This window comes from Anomaloglossus baeobatrachus, chromosome 1 (assembly GCF_048569485.1).
Source record: "Anomaloglossus baeobatrachus isolate aAnoBae1 chromosome 1, aAnoBae1.hap1, whole genome shotgun sequence".
Classification (NCBI taxonomy): Eukaryota; Metazoa; Chordata; class Amphibia; order Anura; family Aromobatidae; genus Anomaloglossus; species Anomaloglossus baeobatrachus.
The window spans coordinates 142,806,596-142,822,566 of NC_134353.1; the positions used below are offsets into that span (position 1 = coordinate 142,806,596).

The following is a 15,971-nucleotide window of genomic DNA, read 5'->3' on the forward strand; positions in this document are numbered from 1 at the left end:
CGGAGGCCACAGCCTCCACCATCTCCACAGTTCACATCCCGGGCGTAGAAAACTGGGAAGCAGACTTTCTCAGTCGTCAGGGCATGGATGCGGGGGAATGGTCTCTTCACCCAGACGTGTTTCGAGAGATCTGTCGCCGCTGGGGAACGCCGGACGTCGATATCATGGCGTCACGGCACAACAACAAGGTCCCGGCCTTCATGGCACGGTCTCAAGATCACAGAGCTCTGGCGGCGGACGCGTTAGTTCAGGATTGGTCGCAGTTTCGACTCCCTTATGTGTTTCCTCCTCTGGCGATGTTGCCCAGAGTGTTACGCAAGATCAGATCCGACTGTCGTCGCGCCATTCTCGTCGCTCCAGATTGGCCGAGGCGGTCGTGGTACCCGGATCTGTGGCATCTCACGGTGGGTCAGCCGTGGGCGCTTCCAGACCGCACAGACCTGCTGTCACAAGGCCCGTTTTTCCATCTGAATTCTACGGCCCTCAACCTGACTGTGTGGCCATTGAGTCCTGGCTCCTAGCGTCGTCGGGTTTATCGCAGGATGTCATTGCCACTATGAGACAGGCCAGGAAACCAACGTCCGCCAAGATCTATTACAGGTCGTGGCGGATCTTCTTGTCCTGGTGCTCTGATAAGGGTTTTACTCCCTGGCCTTTTGCCTTACCCATTTTTCTTTCATTCCTTCAATCCGGAATGGACAAGGGTTTGTCACTCGGCTCTCTCAAGGGACAAGTATCGGCGCTCTCAGTATTTTTTCAAAAGCGCCTGGCAAGGCTTCCGCAGGTCCGCACGTTCCTGCAGGGAGTTTGCCACATAGTTCCACCCTACAAGCGTCCGCTGGAACCCTGGGACCTTAACAGGGTGTTAATGGCTCTTCAAAAACCACCTTTCGAGCCGCTGAGGGATGTTTCTTTATCACGTCTTTCGCAGAAGGTGGCTTTTTCTTATGGCAATTACCTCACTCCGAAGAGTGTCGGAGCTTGCAGCGCTGTCATGCAAATCCCCTTTCCTGGTTTTTCACCAGGATAAGGTGGTTCTGCGTCCTATCCCGGAGTTTCTCCCTAAGGTGGTATCTCCTTTTCATCTCAATCAGGATATCTCCTTTTCTTTTTCGCTCCTAATTGGGAGACCCAGACAATTGGGGTGTATAGCTACTGCCTCCGGAGGCCGCACAAAGTACTACACTTAAAAGTGTAAGGCCCCTCCCCTTCTGGCTATACACCCCCCCGTGGGAGCACGGGTCCCTCAGTTTTTGCTTTGTGCGAAGGAGGTCAGACACGCACAGCACAGCTCCACAGATTGGTCAGCAGCAGCTGCTGACTATGTCGGATGGAAGAAAAGAGGACCCATACAAGGGTCCCCAGCATGCTCCCTTCTCACCCCACTTTCTGTCGGCGGTGTTTGTTAAGGTTGAGGTACCCATTGCGGGTACGGAGGCTGGAGCCCACATGCTGATTCCTTCCCCATCCCCATTAGGGCTCTGGGCGAAGTGGGATTTTACCGGTCTCCAGGCACTGAGACCGTGCTCCATCCGCAGCCCCTGCAGAAGCCGCTGGATATGGAGCTGAGTATCGTCAGGGACATGGCCCTGCTCCGTCAAGGTACTCTGTGTCCCCGTGCATACGCGCGCACACCGCAGCATTGCTGGGTGTGTTAGTGCGCCGGGGACAACAGCGCTGCTGCGCTTGTGCCATTTCCTCACTTCAGCTTAGCTGAGTGGGTAGACTCAGGGAGAACGGTCGCGCCGGCCGCTGGGACTGCGACGCGGCTGGGACTTGTGGTGCGCCGGGGACTTCCGCGCTGGCCGTGCATATATCTCGGCCGCGCTTATTACTACAGTCCCCGGCTTTTTGCGGCCTAGTTCGTTCGTTCCCGCCTCCGCACCTGCCAGTCAGGAGGAGGGCGGGACGTTGTACAGAGCATCAGCGCTGAGGGCTGGAGTCGTTTTTACATACTCCAGCCCTCACACCAGGCACAGTAGGACGCAGTTTCCCGCTCTGTTTGTGGCACGCCCACGGTCCGCCCCTCTTCACAGAACGCCGGCAGCCATTCCTGCCTGCACGCTGAGCTGCAGAGGGGAGACGGGGAGACCCAGACACGGGATTCTACGGCCTCATACCCGCTGTTCAGCGGGCGGTAAGCAGCCTCAAGGGCTCACCCCCACTTGTGCCATTTGTATACTGAGTATTTTGTGTTTGCAAATACTTTGTGCTGTACGGTCGCTGGTGATTCTCGGCTATACCCCCTCCTAGATTACAAGGAGGCAACAGCAATTATATACTGCCTGTACCGCATGTGGGGCTGCTCTACCGGCAGGTTCCACTGACCCCCATTGTGTGCAGTGCTCGGCTCCTGTGCAACTTGCACAGCCGGGGCCTCTGCTGGACGTGACCCAGGGTGTACCACCTGGGAATGCTGTCCAGGTGACAGGAACGGAGTTTGCAGCTTTTGCTGACAGATTGTCTATGACCATGTCAAAGATTCTTGAAGCATTGCAGTCTAGACCAGTAACTCAGACCATGGACACTGTGGCATCATTGCTCCCTGGTCCCCCTCAGCTGGATCACTCCCGAGCTCAGGAGGTGTCGCATGCACCCCAGGGTGACGATTCTGACTCGGACGACAGTCCCAGACAACCTAAGCGGGCTCGTTATGAGGGGCCCTCAACTTCGTCTCACTGGTCAGGATCCCAGCGGGACGAATCTATGGGTGATGAGGCGGATGTAACTGATCAAGATTCTGATCCTGGGTCCGCTCTCAATCTGGATACACCGGATGGTGACGCCATAGTGAATGATCTTATAGCGTCCATCAATAGAATGTTAGATATTTCTCCGCCAGCTCCTACTGAGGAGGAGGCAGCTTCACAGCAGGAGAAATTCCATTTCAGATATCCCAAGCGTAAATTAAGCACTTTTCTGGACCACTCTGACTTTAGAGATGCAATCCAGAAACACCACGCTTATCCTGAGAAGCGGTTTTCTAAACGGCTTAAAGATACACGCTATCCTTTTCCCCCTGACGTGGTCAAGGGTTGGACCCAGTGTCCCAAGGTGGACCCTCCAATCTCCAGGCTTGCAGCTAGATCCTTAGTTGCAGTAGAAGATGGAGCGGCACTTAAAGATGCCACTGACAGGCAGATGGAGCTCTGGCTGAAATCCATCTATGAAGCTATTGGAGCGTCGTTGGCGCCAGCTTTTGCAGCCGTATGGGCACTCCAAGCTATTTCAGCTGGGCTTATACAAGTCGACTCGGTCACACGTACATCTGCCCCGCAGGTGGCACCATTGACCTCTCAAATGTCTGCATTCGCGTCTTACGCGATTAATGCTGTCCTGGACTCTACGAGCCGTACGGCGGTGGCGTCAGCCAACTCCGTGGTTTTGCGCAGAGCCCTGTGGTTGAGAGAATGGAAAGCAGATTCTGCTTCCAAGAAGTGCTTAACCAGTTTGCCTTTTTCTCGTGACCGATTGTTTGGTGAGCGTTTGGATGAAATCATTAAACACTCCAAGGGTAAGGACTCATCCTTACCTCAACACAGACAAAACAAGCCCCAACAAAGGAGGGGTCAGTCTGGTTTTCGGTCCTTTCGAGGCTCAGGCAGGTCCCAATTCTCCTCGTCCAAAAGGACTCAAAAGGATCAGAGAGGCTCAGATTCTTGGCGGACTCAATCACGCCCAAAAAAGACAGCAGGAAGAACCGTTACCAAGACGGCTTCCTCATGACTTTCAGCCTCCTCTCTCCGCATCCTCGGTCGGTGGCAGGCTCTCCCGCTTTGGCGGCATTTGGCGGTCACAGGTCAAAGACCGTTGGGTGACTGACATTCTGTCTCACGGGTACAGGATAGAGTTCAGCTCTCGTCCTCCAACTCGTTTCTTCAGAACTTCCCCACCGCCCGACCGAGCCGATGTTCTGCTGCAGGCGGTGGCCGCTCTAAAGGCGGAAGGAGTGGTGACTTCCGTTCCTCTTCAGGAACAAGGTCACGGTTTTTACTCCACTCTGTTTGTGGTGCCAAAGAAGGACGGGTCCTTTCGGCCCGTCCTGGATCTAAAGTTGCTCAACAAACACGTAAAAACCAGGAGGTTCCGGATGGAATCTCTACGCTCCGTCATAGCCTCAATGTCTCAAGGAGATTTCTTAGCATCAATAGACATCAAAGATGCTTATCTTCATGTGCCGATTGCGCCAGAGCATCAGCGTTTTCTACGCTTCGTTATAGGAAGCGAACACCTGCAGTTCGTAGCGTTACCTTTCGGGCTGGCATCAGCCCCTCGGGTCTTCACCAAGGTCATGGCAGCAGTAGTAGCTGTCCTGCACTCGCAGGGTCACTCCGTGATCCCGTATTTGGACGATCTACTTATAAAGGCACCCTCTCAAGAGGCATGCCAACACAGTCTGAACGTGGCACTGAAGACTCTCCAGAGTTTCGGGTGGATTATCAACTTTTCAAAGTCAAATCTAATCCCGACCCAATCACTAACATATCTTGGCATGGAGTTTCATACTCTCTCAGCGATAGTGAAGCTTCCACTGGGCAAGCAGTGCTCTCTGCAGACAGGGGTGCAATCTCTCCTGCAGAACCAGTCCCACTCCTTGAGGCGCCTCATGCATTTCCTAGGGAAGATGGTGGCAGCAATGGAAGCAGTCCCTTTCGCGCAGTTTCATCTGCGCCCTCTACAATGGGACATTCTCCGCCAATGGGACGGGAAGTCGACGTCCCTCGACAGGGATGTCTCCCTCTCTCAGGCAACCGAGGACTCTCTCCGATGGTGGCTTCTTCCCACCTCATTGTCAAAAGGAAAGTCGTTCCTACCCCCATCCTGGGCGGTGGTCACGACAGATGCGAGCCTATCAGGGTGGGGAGCAGTGTTTCTTCACCACAGGGCTCAGGGTACGTGGACTCAGAGAGAGTCCACCCTTCAGACCAATGTTCTGGAAATCAGAGCAGTCTATCTTGCTCCGCGAGCCTTCCAACAGTGGCTCGACAAGCCTTTCAAGAAGTCCGGCGGATTCTGACGTGGGTGGAAAACACAGCATCCACCATATCCGCAGTTCACATCCCAGGCGTGGAAAACTGGGAAGCAGACTTTCTCAGTCGCCAGGGCATGGACGCAGGGGAATGGTCCCTTCACCCGGACGTGTTTCAGGAGATCTGTCGCCGCTGGGAGATGCCGGACGTCGTCCTGATGGCGTCACGGCACAACACCAAGGTCCCGGTTTTCATGGCACGGTCTCACGATCACCGAGCTCTGGCGGCAGACGCCTTAGTTCAGGATTGGTCGCAGTTCCGACTACCTTATGTGTTCCCACCTCTGGCATTGTTGCCCAGAGTGCTCCGCAAAATCAGGTCCGACTGCCGTTGCGCCATTCTCGTCGCTCCAGACTGGCCAAGGAGGTCGTCGTACCCGGATCTGTGGCATTTCACGGTAGGACAACCGTGGGCGCTACCAGGCCGTCCAGACTTGCTGTCTCAAGGGCCGTTTTTCCATCTGAATTCTGCGGCCCTGAACCTGACTGTGTGGCCATTGAGTCCTGGATCCTAGGGACCTCAGGTTTATCTCATGATGTTGTTGCCACCATGAGACAGGCTAGGAAACCATCCTCCGCCAAGATCTACCACAGAACGTGGAAGATATTCTTATCTTGGTGCTCTGCTCAGGGAGTTTCTCCCTGGCCATTTGCATTGCCTATTTTTCTTTCCTTCCTGCAGTCTGGGTTGGAAAAAGGTTTGTCGCTTAGCTCCCTTAAAGGACAAGTCTCTGCGCTATCCGTATTCTTTCAGAAGCGCCTGGCGCGACTTCCTAAGGTACGCACGTTCCTGCAGGGGGTTTGTCATATCGTTCCCCCTTACAAGCGGCCATTGGAACCCTGGGATCTGAACAAGGTTCTAATTGCTCTCCAGAAGCCACCTTTCGAGCCTATGAAGGAGATTTCCTTTCTCGGCTTTCACAGAATGTGGCTTTTCTGGTGGCGGTCACGTCTCTTCGGAGAGTGTCAGAGCTGGCGGCGTTATCTTGCAAATCTCCCTTCCTGGTGTTTCACCAAGACAAGGTAGTACTGCGTCCAATTCCAGAGTTTCTTCCCAAGGTGGTATCTTCCTTTCATCTCAATCAGGATATCACTTTACCATCTTGGGTCCTCATCCAGTTCATCAATGTGAAAAGGATTTGCATTCGTTGGATCTGGTGAGAGCACTCAGAATCTACATTTCCCGCACGGCGCCCCTGCGCCGCTCGGATGCACTCTTTGTCCTTGTCGCTGGTCAGCGTAAAGGGTCGCAAGCTTCCGAATCCACCCTGGCTCGGTGGATCAAGGAACCAATTCTTGAAGCCTACCGTTCTTCTGGGCTTCCGGTTCCCTCAGGGCTGAAGGCCCATTCTACCAGAGCCGTGGGTGCGTCCTGGGCATCATGGCACCAGGCTACGGCTCAGCAGGTGTGCCAGGCAGCTACCTGGTCGAGTCTGCACACCTTTACCAAGCATTATCAGGTGCATACCTATGCTTCGGCGGACGCCAGCCTAGGTAGACAAGTCCTGCAGGCGGCGGTGGCCCACCTGTAAGAAAGGGCTGCCTGACAGCCCGATCGCGAGGTATTCTTTTACCCACCCAGGGACTGCTTTTGGACGTCCCAATTGTCTGGGTCTCCCAATTAGGAGCGAAAAAGAAGGGAATTTTGTTTACTTACCGTAAATTCCTTTTCTTCTAGCTCCAATTGGGAGACCCAGCACCCGCCCTGTTTTTTCTGAGGGTATGTGTTTTTCGGGTGCACGTGTTGTTCATGTTGATAAGTTACGTTCTCCGATATTGTTTATCGGATTGAATTTGTTTTTGAAACAGTTATTGGCTTTCCTCCTTCTTGCTTTTGCACTAAAACTGAGGGACCCGTGCTCCCACGGGGGGGTGTATAGCCAAAAGGGGAGGGGCCTTACACTTTTAAGTGTAGTACTTTGTGCGGCCTCCGGAGGCAGTAGCTATACACCCCAATTGTCTGGGTCTCCCAATTGGAGCTAGAAGAAAAGGAATTTACGGTAAGTAAACAAAATTCCCTTCACCGTCATTTTGCCCTCATCCAGTTCACCAGTGTGAAAAGGATTTGCATTCATTAGATCTAGTGAGAGCACTCCGGCTCTACGTGTCTCGCACGGCGCCCCTGCGCCGTTCAGATGCGCTCTTTGTCCTGGTCGCTGGCCAGCGTAAGGGTTCGCAGGCTTCCAAGTCAACCTTGGCTCGGTGGATCAAGGAACCGATTCTTGAAGCCTACCGTTCTTCGGGGCTTCCTCTTCCTTCGGGGCTGAAAGCCCATTCTACCAGAGCCGTGGGTGCGTCCTGGGCATTGCGACACCGGGCTACGGCTCAGCAGGTGTGTCAGGCAGCTACCTGGTCTAGTCTGCACACCTTCACAAAACACTATCAGGTGCATACCTATGCTTCGGCAGATGCCAGTCTAGGTAGGAGAGTCCTTCAGGCGGCGGTGGCCCACCTGTAGGAAGGGGTCGTTTTTTCGGCTCTCTGTTATTGAGGTATTCTTTTACCCACCCAGGGACTGCTTTTGGACGTCCCAATTGTCTGGGTCTCCCAATGGAGCGACAAAGAAGAAGGGAATTTTGTTTACTTACCGTAAATTCCTTTTCTTCTAGCTCCTATTGGGAGACCCAGCACCCGCCCCTGTTTCCTTCGGGCTGTTTGTTCTTTTGTGTACACATGTTGTTCATGTTGAATTGTTCCTTTGGTTCATGGTTTTCAGTTCTCCGAACATCCTTCGGATTGAATTTACCTTTGACCAATTTATAAGTTTCCTCCTTCCTGCTTTTGCACCAAAACTGAGGAGCCCGTGATGCACGGGAGGGTGTATAGGCAGAGGGGAGGGGTTACACTTTTTAAAGTGTAATACTTTGTGTGGCCTCCGGAGGCAGAAGCTATACACCCCAATTGTCAATGTCTCCCAATAGGAGCTAGAAGAAAAGGAATTTACGGTAAGTAAACAAAATTCCCTTCTTTCTAAAGATCTCTTTATCTATATTACTATATACAGGGACGGTTAGGCAGGGATTAGCAATATGCACCCAGAACTGCTCATGGTTCTGGGTGAATATTGCACCTGACAGGTTCCCTTTAAGTGGTCACAATTTACATGGTCTTTCTAACTATTATTATGTGCAGCTCATAACTTGAGCATGTGAGCAGGGAATAACTTAATAGGTTTGTCCCATGGGCAAAGTATATTTTAATTAATATCTCTTGATATAATTGTTCTACAATTTGTATTAAACAAAAAAAAAAAAAATATTTATGATGGGCACGCACACATCACTGCTCCTGGCCAGGACGGGAAAGCATGGTAAGTGAACTTACAGATGAAACAGCAGGGGCTCAGAGCTGCTGCTCTCTGAGGTAGCACATTATCCTGCCTGTTTTATCACAGGAGCGAGTGTTTCTCCATCGTCTCCATCCCTCTGAGCTCAGCATAAATCAAGTCAGTGACATATGAGCTCCAGCTGCTGCTGAGCTATTGTGGTAGTGACTTGATTTATGTTTGCAGGCAGGGACATGTGTTCCCTCATACAAACTGCTGCGAACCCCTGCTGTTTAATCCTGTATTTTTCCTAAGAGACTTAGGGCCTCAATACACATAAAACTAAAGTCGATATCGGTGGGTTCAGTCAGCAGTGTAATAAGGGGGCACCAGACGACTGATGTCTGGAGTCATGTCGATTGGGTAGGTACAATCTCAGACTGCCCACCATATTGTCCCTCCGGTCATGAGCCGCTGGTCCACATGTCAATTGGCAGCAGCTTTCGCATAGAGAAATAAACAATGTTTGTCTTTATCTTATATCTTCGTTTACATTTTTTCTTATGCTAATGTCAGTGTTTTCAATTACAATTTCTTTTTACGAAGTATGGCGATGATACAGATTCAGAAGCCGCTGCTGAGAGGCCAAACATTGCAGCCCCTCTCTTACCTGAGGAGACTGCTGTGAATCAGCAACCAAATAATACCCGTCCCAACGCTTCCAAAGCACAAAAAGATGTCGCCCTAAAGGAACAAGCAAGGTGATATCATAGATTTGTTTCTTTGCCTATTATATGACTTGAGATTTGTAGAATCTGCTTATTTTCACGTTAGCCTTGCTTTAATTGATGTAAAACTTACTTGTTATTAGACTTCTAAGCCGTCTGCTTACTATAAACATATCTTACAGAGAAAAATTCTATGAAAGTAAGCTCCAACAGCAGCAGCAAGAGCTGAAACAGCTGCAAGAAGAGAGGAAAAAACTCATTGAAATTCAGGAAAAAATTCAGACCTTGCGGAAAGCCTGTCCTGACCTTCAGGTATGTCACATTATTGCCCTGTGATTATACATGTAGTCCGTTTTTAATCAAATCCTAGTAAATAAAAATTATTCATTACATTTATCATTTACCATTTATATTAAATATACTTTGCTATGTCATAATCCATAAAGGGTGAAACCATTGCTCCAGGCTTTTCTTTATAGCCTCTGCTGGCACAACCTAGCATCAGGTCATATGAATGTCATGGAGGCAGTCAGCCCCTCCAGCCCTATTTAAGCCAGAGCAGCAAGGAAAAACTAATAGTCACAAAGTCCTAGATTGATAATAGCTAGTGATTGCAAGCATGCTCAGCAGTGCTCATTAGTCGATCGAGCATCAGGGTGCTCGGGTACTCACAGAGCTCAGCCAAGTATCATGGGAGTTCGGATATTTAGTCTGTGAAACAGCAACCATAATGCACATGCTTACTTCAGTGCATGACGTGTGCAGGCACCCTAGGGACAACCAGTTGCAGTCTCTGTATGGCTCTCTTGGGGGATAAAGCAACGTTCTTGGACGTAGTGTGACCCCCCCCCCTCCCTCCCCTACTCCCCACAAAAAAAAGCTCACTCCCGTCAGAAATGTTGTTTATGGTTTGTATGTGGGCGAACATACATGAGATCCGAACAGGCCAATCACTGACTTTCTATAATGCTTGTTACTCACATTGAGCTCATCCAGGGGTCTGACCAGCTCAAATCGAGTAACGAGCGTTTTAGTGCTCACTCTTCATTAATAATTGATTAATTGGTGTTTTAAGCTACTAGACCCTTGGCAATTAGCTAAGGTGGCTTTAGTTTGAGACTAAATTGATTAAAGGGTTTTCTTCGTCGCTCCATTGGGAGACCCAGACGATTGGGTGTATAGCTACTGCCTCCGGAGGCCACACAAAGCATTACACTAAAAAGTGTAAGGCCCCTCCCCTTCTGGCTATACACCCCCAGTGGGATCACTGGCTCACCAGTTTTCGGCTTTGTGCGAAGGAGGTCAGACATCCACGCATAGCTCCACTGTTTAGTCAGCAGTAGCTGCTGACTATATCGGATGGAAGAAAAGAGGGCCCATATGGGGCCCCCAGCATGCTCCCTTCTCACCCCACTGGTGGTTTGTAAGGTTGAGGTACCTATTGCTGGTACGGCGGCTGGAGCCCACATGCTGTTTTCCTTCCCCATCCCCCTGAGGGGCTCTGAGGAAGTGGGATCTTACCGGCCCCAAAGCCCTGAGGCCGGGCTCCATCCACAGACCCATTGAACCTGCTGGATGTGGAGCGGGAGTGCCGTTCAGGGACATGGCCCTGCACCATTCAGGTACTCTGTGTCCCCGTACACACAGGCACAGCACACTCCAGACTTGCTGGGTGTGCTAGTGCGCCGGGGACAGTAAAGGGTTACAGTCACTGCAGCCTAGCTGAGTGACTTTATTTATTGGGAACTACCGCGCCGGACGCTCCGGGAGCGGCGGCGCGGCTGGGACTTGTAGTGCGCCGGGGACTTAGCGCCGACCGCGCTTTTACGGCGGCGGCGCTCATAAATCCAGTCCCCGGCTTTTGCGGCCTAACTCAGCTTCGTTCCCGCCCCCACCCTGTCAATCAGGGTAGGGGAGAGACGCTGTACAATCAGCAGCGCCGAGGGCTGGAGCCTTATTTACATGCTCCAGCCCTCTCACTAGACACTGTGGGACGCCAGGTTTCCCGCTCTGACTTGGGGCACGCCCACGGCCCGCCCCTACTCACACGAGCTGGGGAAGGACGCCGGCAGCCATTCCTGCAGCCCGAGCTGGGAGAACGGACTCTGGGCAACCAACAGGAATGGGGCGACCACACACCCGCTTATAGGCGGGCGGTAAGCGGCACCTGGGGTGCTGACACTAAATACCGCAGTTTTGTCTATTTGTATTTAAGTACACTGCATAGGTCGCTATTTCGGGCTATATGCCCTCTTAGATGGCGACACATCAGCAGCAGGAAAGCATGGGTGCTACGGCACAGGCTTTCTATGCTGCTTGTATTGCACGTACTGAAGTGTTCAGGTGTATTTATGCTTGTATGCTATACACTGCACTGTACGGTCACTAGTCTTGGCTATATTCGCCATAGAATGGCTAGACTACAGCAGCAGAAAAGCAAGGGTGCTGAGGCACAGGTTTTTTTCTATGCTGCTTGTATTGCAGGTGTTGCAGAGTTCATTTGTACTTATGCTTGTATGCTATACATTGCACTGTATGGTCGCTATTCTGGGCTATATTCCCCTAGATGGCTAGTCTACAGCAGCAGAAAAGCAGGCTTTCTATGCTGCTTGTATTGCATGTGCTGCAGTGTTCATTTGTACTTTATGCTTGTATGATATACATTGCACTGTACGGTCGCCATTCTTGGCTCTATAAGTCGGCAGCAGCATATAAGCAACACAGGCTTTCGATGCTGTTTTTGCTGCATGTGATACTGTTCCACGGCACTGCTCCCCATTGGGTGCAATGCTCCCCTGTAGCACTTGGTCAGCCGGGGTCTCTACTTGACGTGGCCAAAAGAACCACCTCTCAACCCTGTCCAAGGACAGGGACGGAGTTGCAATGGGATAGAGACTTGCAGTCCGGACAGGCCATGGGCAATCTGGATCATTGCTCCCTGGCCACCCTCACTTGGATTAAAAATCGGTGCTCCGGGGGGGTCCCAGGAGGCTCTCTGTATGATGAGGTAGACGTAGCTCATCAGGACTTTGATCCTGACACCGCTCTCACTCCGGATACACCGGATGGTGACGCCATAAGGAATGATCCTATAGCGTCCATCAATGGAATGTTGGATCTTTTCTCCCTCAGCTCCCCCAGCGGAGGAGTCAGCTTCACAGCAGGAGAAGTCCCATTTCAAACTCAAACGTATATTGAGTATTGTTCTGGCCACGCTGACTTCAGAGAAGCAGTCCAGGAACACCACGCTTACCAGATAAGCGTTTTCTCCAAACGTATTAAGGATACCCGTTATCACTTTCCCCCTGACGTGGTCAGGCGTTGGACCCAGGGTCCAAAGGTGGATTCTCCAATCTCCAGGCTTGCGGCTAGAGCCACAGTTGCAGTGGAGATGGGACTTCACTTACAGATGCCATTGACAGACAGATGGACTCTGGTTGAAATCTGTCTGTGAGGCTATCGGCGTGTCGGTTGCTCCGGCATTCACAGCCGTATGGGCACCCTAAGCTTTTCAGCTGTTCTTGTGCAGCTGGTCTTGAGCACAAGTACATCTGTGCCGCAGGGGCGTCCGTAACCTCGCAATGCCTGCATTGCGACTTACCCTATTAATGCTGTCCTGGAAGGACAGCCGAGGTTTCGGTCCTTCCCAGGCTCGGGCAGGTCCCAATTGTCCTCGTCCAAAAGGGCTGAAAAGCCTCAGAGGGGCTCAGCTGCCGGCCGGGCTCAATCACGCCCAAGGAAGGCAGCCGGAGGAACCGCTACCAAGGCGGTCTCCTCATGACTCTCAGCTCTCTCATCTTTCCGCATCCGCGGTTGATGGCAGACTCGCTCGCCTTTGGCGACATTTAGCTGCCACAGGTCACAGACCGGTGGGTGAGGGACAGTGTGCCCACGTGCACAGGACAGAGTTCTGTTCTCGTCCTCCGACTCGATTCTTCAGAACGTCCCCACATCCCCACCGAGCAGATGCTCTTCTGCAGGCAGAAGGAGTGGTAATCCCGGTTCCTCTTCAGGAACAAGACACGGTTTTCCTCCAATCTGGTTGTGGTGCCAAACAAGGATGGCTCTTTCCGTTCCGTTCTGGACCTAAAACTGCTCAACAAGCACGTGGAGGCCAGGCGGTTCCGGATGATACCCTCCGCTCCGTCATTGCCTCAATGTCTCAATGAAATTTCCTAGCATCAATAGACATCTAAGATGCTTATCTCCACGTGCCGATTGCTACAGAGCACCAATGTTTTTCTACATTTCGTGATAGGAAACGACCAGCTTCAGTTCGTAGCTCTGCCATTCGGGCTGGCGACAGCCCCACGGGTGTTCGCCAAGGTCATGACGGCAGTGGTAGCAGTCTTGCACTCACAGGGACACTCTGTGATCCCTTACTTGGACGATATACTTGTCAAGGCACCCTCTCAACAGGCATGCCAACTCAGCCTGAATGTTGCGCTGGAGACTCTCCAGACATTCGGGTGGATCATCAACTTCTCAAAGTCAAACCTGTCACGACCCAATCACTAACGTATCTTGGCATGGAGTTTCATACCCTCTCAGCGGTAGTGAAGCTTCCGCTGGACAAGCAGCGGTCACTACAGACTGGGGTGCAGACTCTCCTTAAAGGTCAGTCGCACTTCTTAAGACGCCTCATGCACTTCCTCGGGAAGATAGTGGCGGCAATGGAGGCGGTTCCGTTTGCGCAGTTTCATCTGCGTTCACTTCAATGGGACATTCTCCGCCAATGAGACGGGAAGTCAACATCCCTGTACAGGAAAGTATCCCTTTCACAGACGGCAAGGACTCTCTGCAATGGTGGCTTCTTCCCACCTCATTATCACAGGGAAGATCCTTCCTACCACCGTCTTGGGCGGTGGTCACGACAGACGCGAGTCTGTCAGGGTGGGGAGCGTTTTTCTCCACCACAGGGCTCAGGGTCCGTGGACTCAGCAGGAGTCCACCCTTCAGATCAATGTTCTGGTAATCAGAGCAGTGTATCTTGCCCTACTAGCCTTCCAGCAGTGGCTGGAAAGAAAGCAGATCCGAATTCAATCGGACAAGTCCACAGCGGTGGTATACATCAATCACCAAGGGGGGACACGCAGTCGGCAAGCCTTCCAGGAAGTCCGGCGGATTCTGATGTGGGTGGATGCCACGGCCTCCACCATATCCGCAGTTCACATCCCCGGCGTAGAAAACTGGGAAGCAGACTTCCTCAGTCGCCAGGGCATGGACGCAGGGGAATGGTCCCTTCACCCGGACGTGTTTCAGGAAATCTGTCGCCGCTGGGGAAGGCCGGACGTCGACCTAATGGCGCCCCGGCACAACAACAAGGTCCCAACCTTCATGGCACGGTCTCGCGATCAAAGAGCGCTGGCGGCAGACGCCCTAGCGCAAGATTGGTCGCAGTTCCGGCTCCCTTATGTGTTTCCACCTCTGGCACCCTTGCCCAGAGTGCTACGCAAGATCAGATCCGATTGCAGCCGCGTCATACTCGTCGCCCCAGACTGGCCGAGGAGGGCGTGGTATCCGGATCTGTGGCAGCTCACGGTCGGCCAACCGTGGGCACTACCAGACCGACCAGACTTACTGTCCCAAGGGCCGTTTTTTCCATCGGAATTCCGCGGCCCTGAACCTGACTGTGTGGCCATTGAGTCCTGGATCCTAGCGTCTTCAGGATTATTCCACGGGGTCGTTGCCACCATGAGACAGGCTAGGAAGCCCACGTCCGCTAAGAACCACAGAACGTGGAGGATATTCTTATCCTGGTGCTCTGCTCAGGGAGTGTCTCCCTGGCCATTTGCATTGCCTACCTTTCTTTCTTTCCTGCTGTCTGGGTTAGAAAAAGGTTTGGCGCTCGGCTCCCTTAAAGGTCAGGTATCGGCGCTATTCGTCTTTTTTCAGAGGCGTTTGGCACGCCTTCCTATGGTGCGCACGTTCCTACAGGGGGTTTGCCATATCGTTCCCCCGTGCAAGCGGCCGTTAGATCCATGGGATCTGAACAGGGTACTAGTTGCCCTCCAGAAGCCGCCCTTCGAGCCTCTGAGGGAGGTTTCACTTTCTAGACTATCCCAGAACGTGGCTTTTCTGGTAGCGATCACATCTCTTCGGAGAGTGTCTGAGCTGGCAGCGCTGTCATCCAAGACTCCCTTCCTGGTCTTCCACCAGGACAAGGTAGTGCTGCGCCCCATTCAGGAGTTTCTCCCTAAGGTGGTATCCTCCTTTCATCTTAATCAGGATATCTCCTTGCCTTCCTTTTGTCCTCATCCAGTTCATCGGTATGAGAAGGATTTACATTTGTTAGATCTGGTGAGAGCACTCAGAATCTACATTTCCCGCACGGCGCCCTTGCGCCGTTCGGATGCACTCTTTGTCCTTGTCGCTGGTCAGCGCAAAGGGTCGCAGGCTTCTAAGGCCACCCTGGCTCGATGGATCAAGGAACCAATTCTTGAAGCCTACCGTTCTGCTGGGCTTCCGGTTCCTTCAGGGCTGAAGGCCCATTCTACCAGAGCCGTGGGTGCATCCTGGGCATTACGACACCAGGCTACGGCTCAACAGGTGTGCCAGGCAGCTACCTGGTCGAGTCTGCACACTTTCACCAAACATTATCAGGTGCATACCTATGCTTCGGCGGACGCCAGCCTAGGTAGAAGAGTCCTGCAGGCGGCAGTTGCCTCCTCGTAGGGGAGGGCTGTCTTGCAGCTCTAACATGAGGTATTTCTTTACCCACCCAGGGACAGCTTTTGGACGTCCCAATCGTCTGGGTCTCCCAATGGAGCGACGAAGAAGAAGGGAATTTTGTTACTTACCGTAAATTCCTTTTCTTCTAGCTCCTATTGGGAGACCCAGCACCCGCCCTGTTGTCCTTCGGGATTTTTGGGTTGTTTCGGATACACATGTTGCTCATGTTGAACGGTTTTTTCAGTTCTCCGATGTTACTCGGAGTGAATTTGTTTAA

General features: G+C 52.3%; 1 protein-coding gene across 7 annotated transcripts in view; it reads left to right on the plus strand.

Annotated features, from left to right (window-relative positions):
* PCM1 (pericentriolar material 1) overlaps window positions 1-15,971 on the plus strand; it is a 382,937-nt gene that overhangs the window by 201,631 nt on the left and 165,335 nt on the right. For all 7 annotated transcript variants that reach the window (XM_075347110.1, XM_075347104.1, XM_075347105.1 and 4 more), the window contains 2 exons: window positions 8,901-9,055; window positions 9,205-9,334. In XM_075347110.1, coding sequence (XP_075203225.1) covers window positions 8,901-9,055; window positions 9,205-9,334 — 285 coding nt within the window. The remainder of the gene's footprint in view (window positions 1-8,900; window positions 9,056-9,204; window positions 9,335-15,971) is intronic.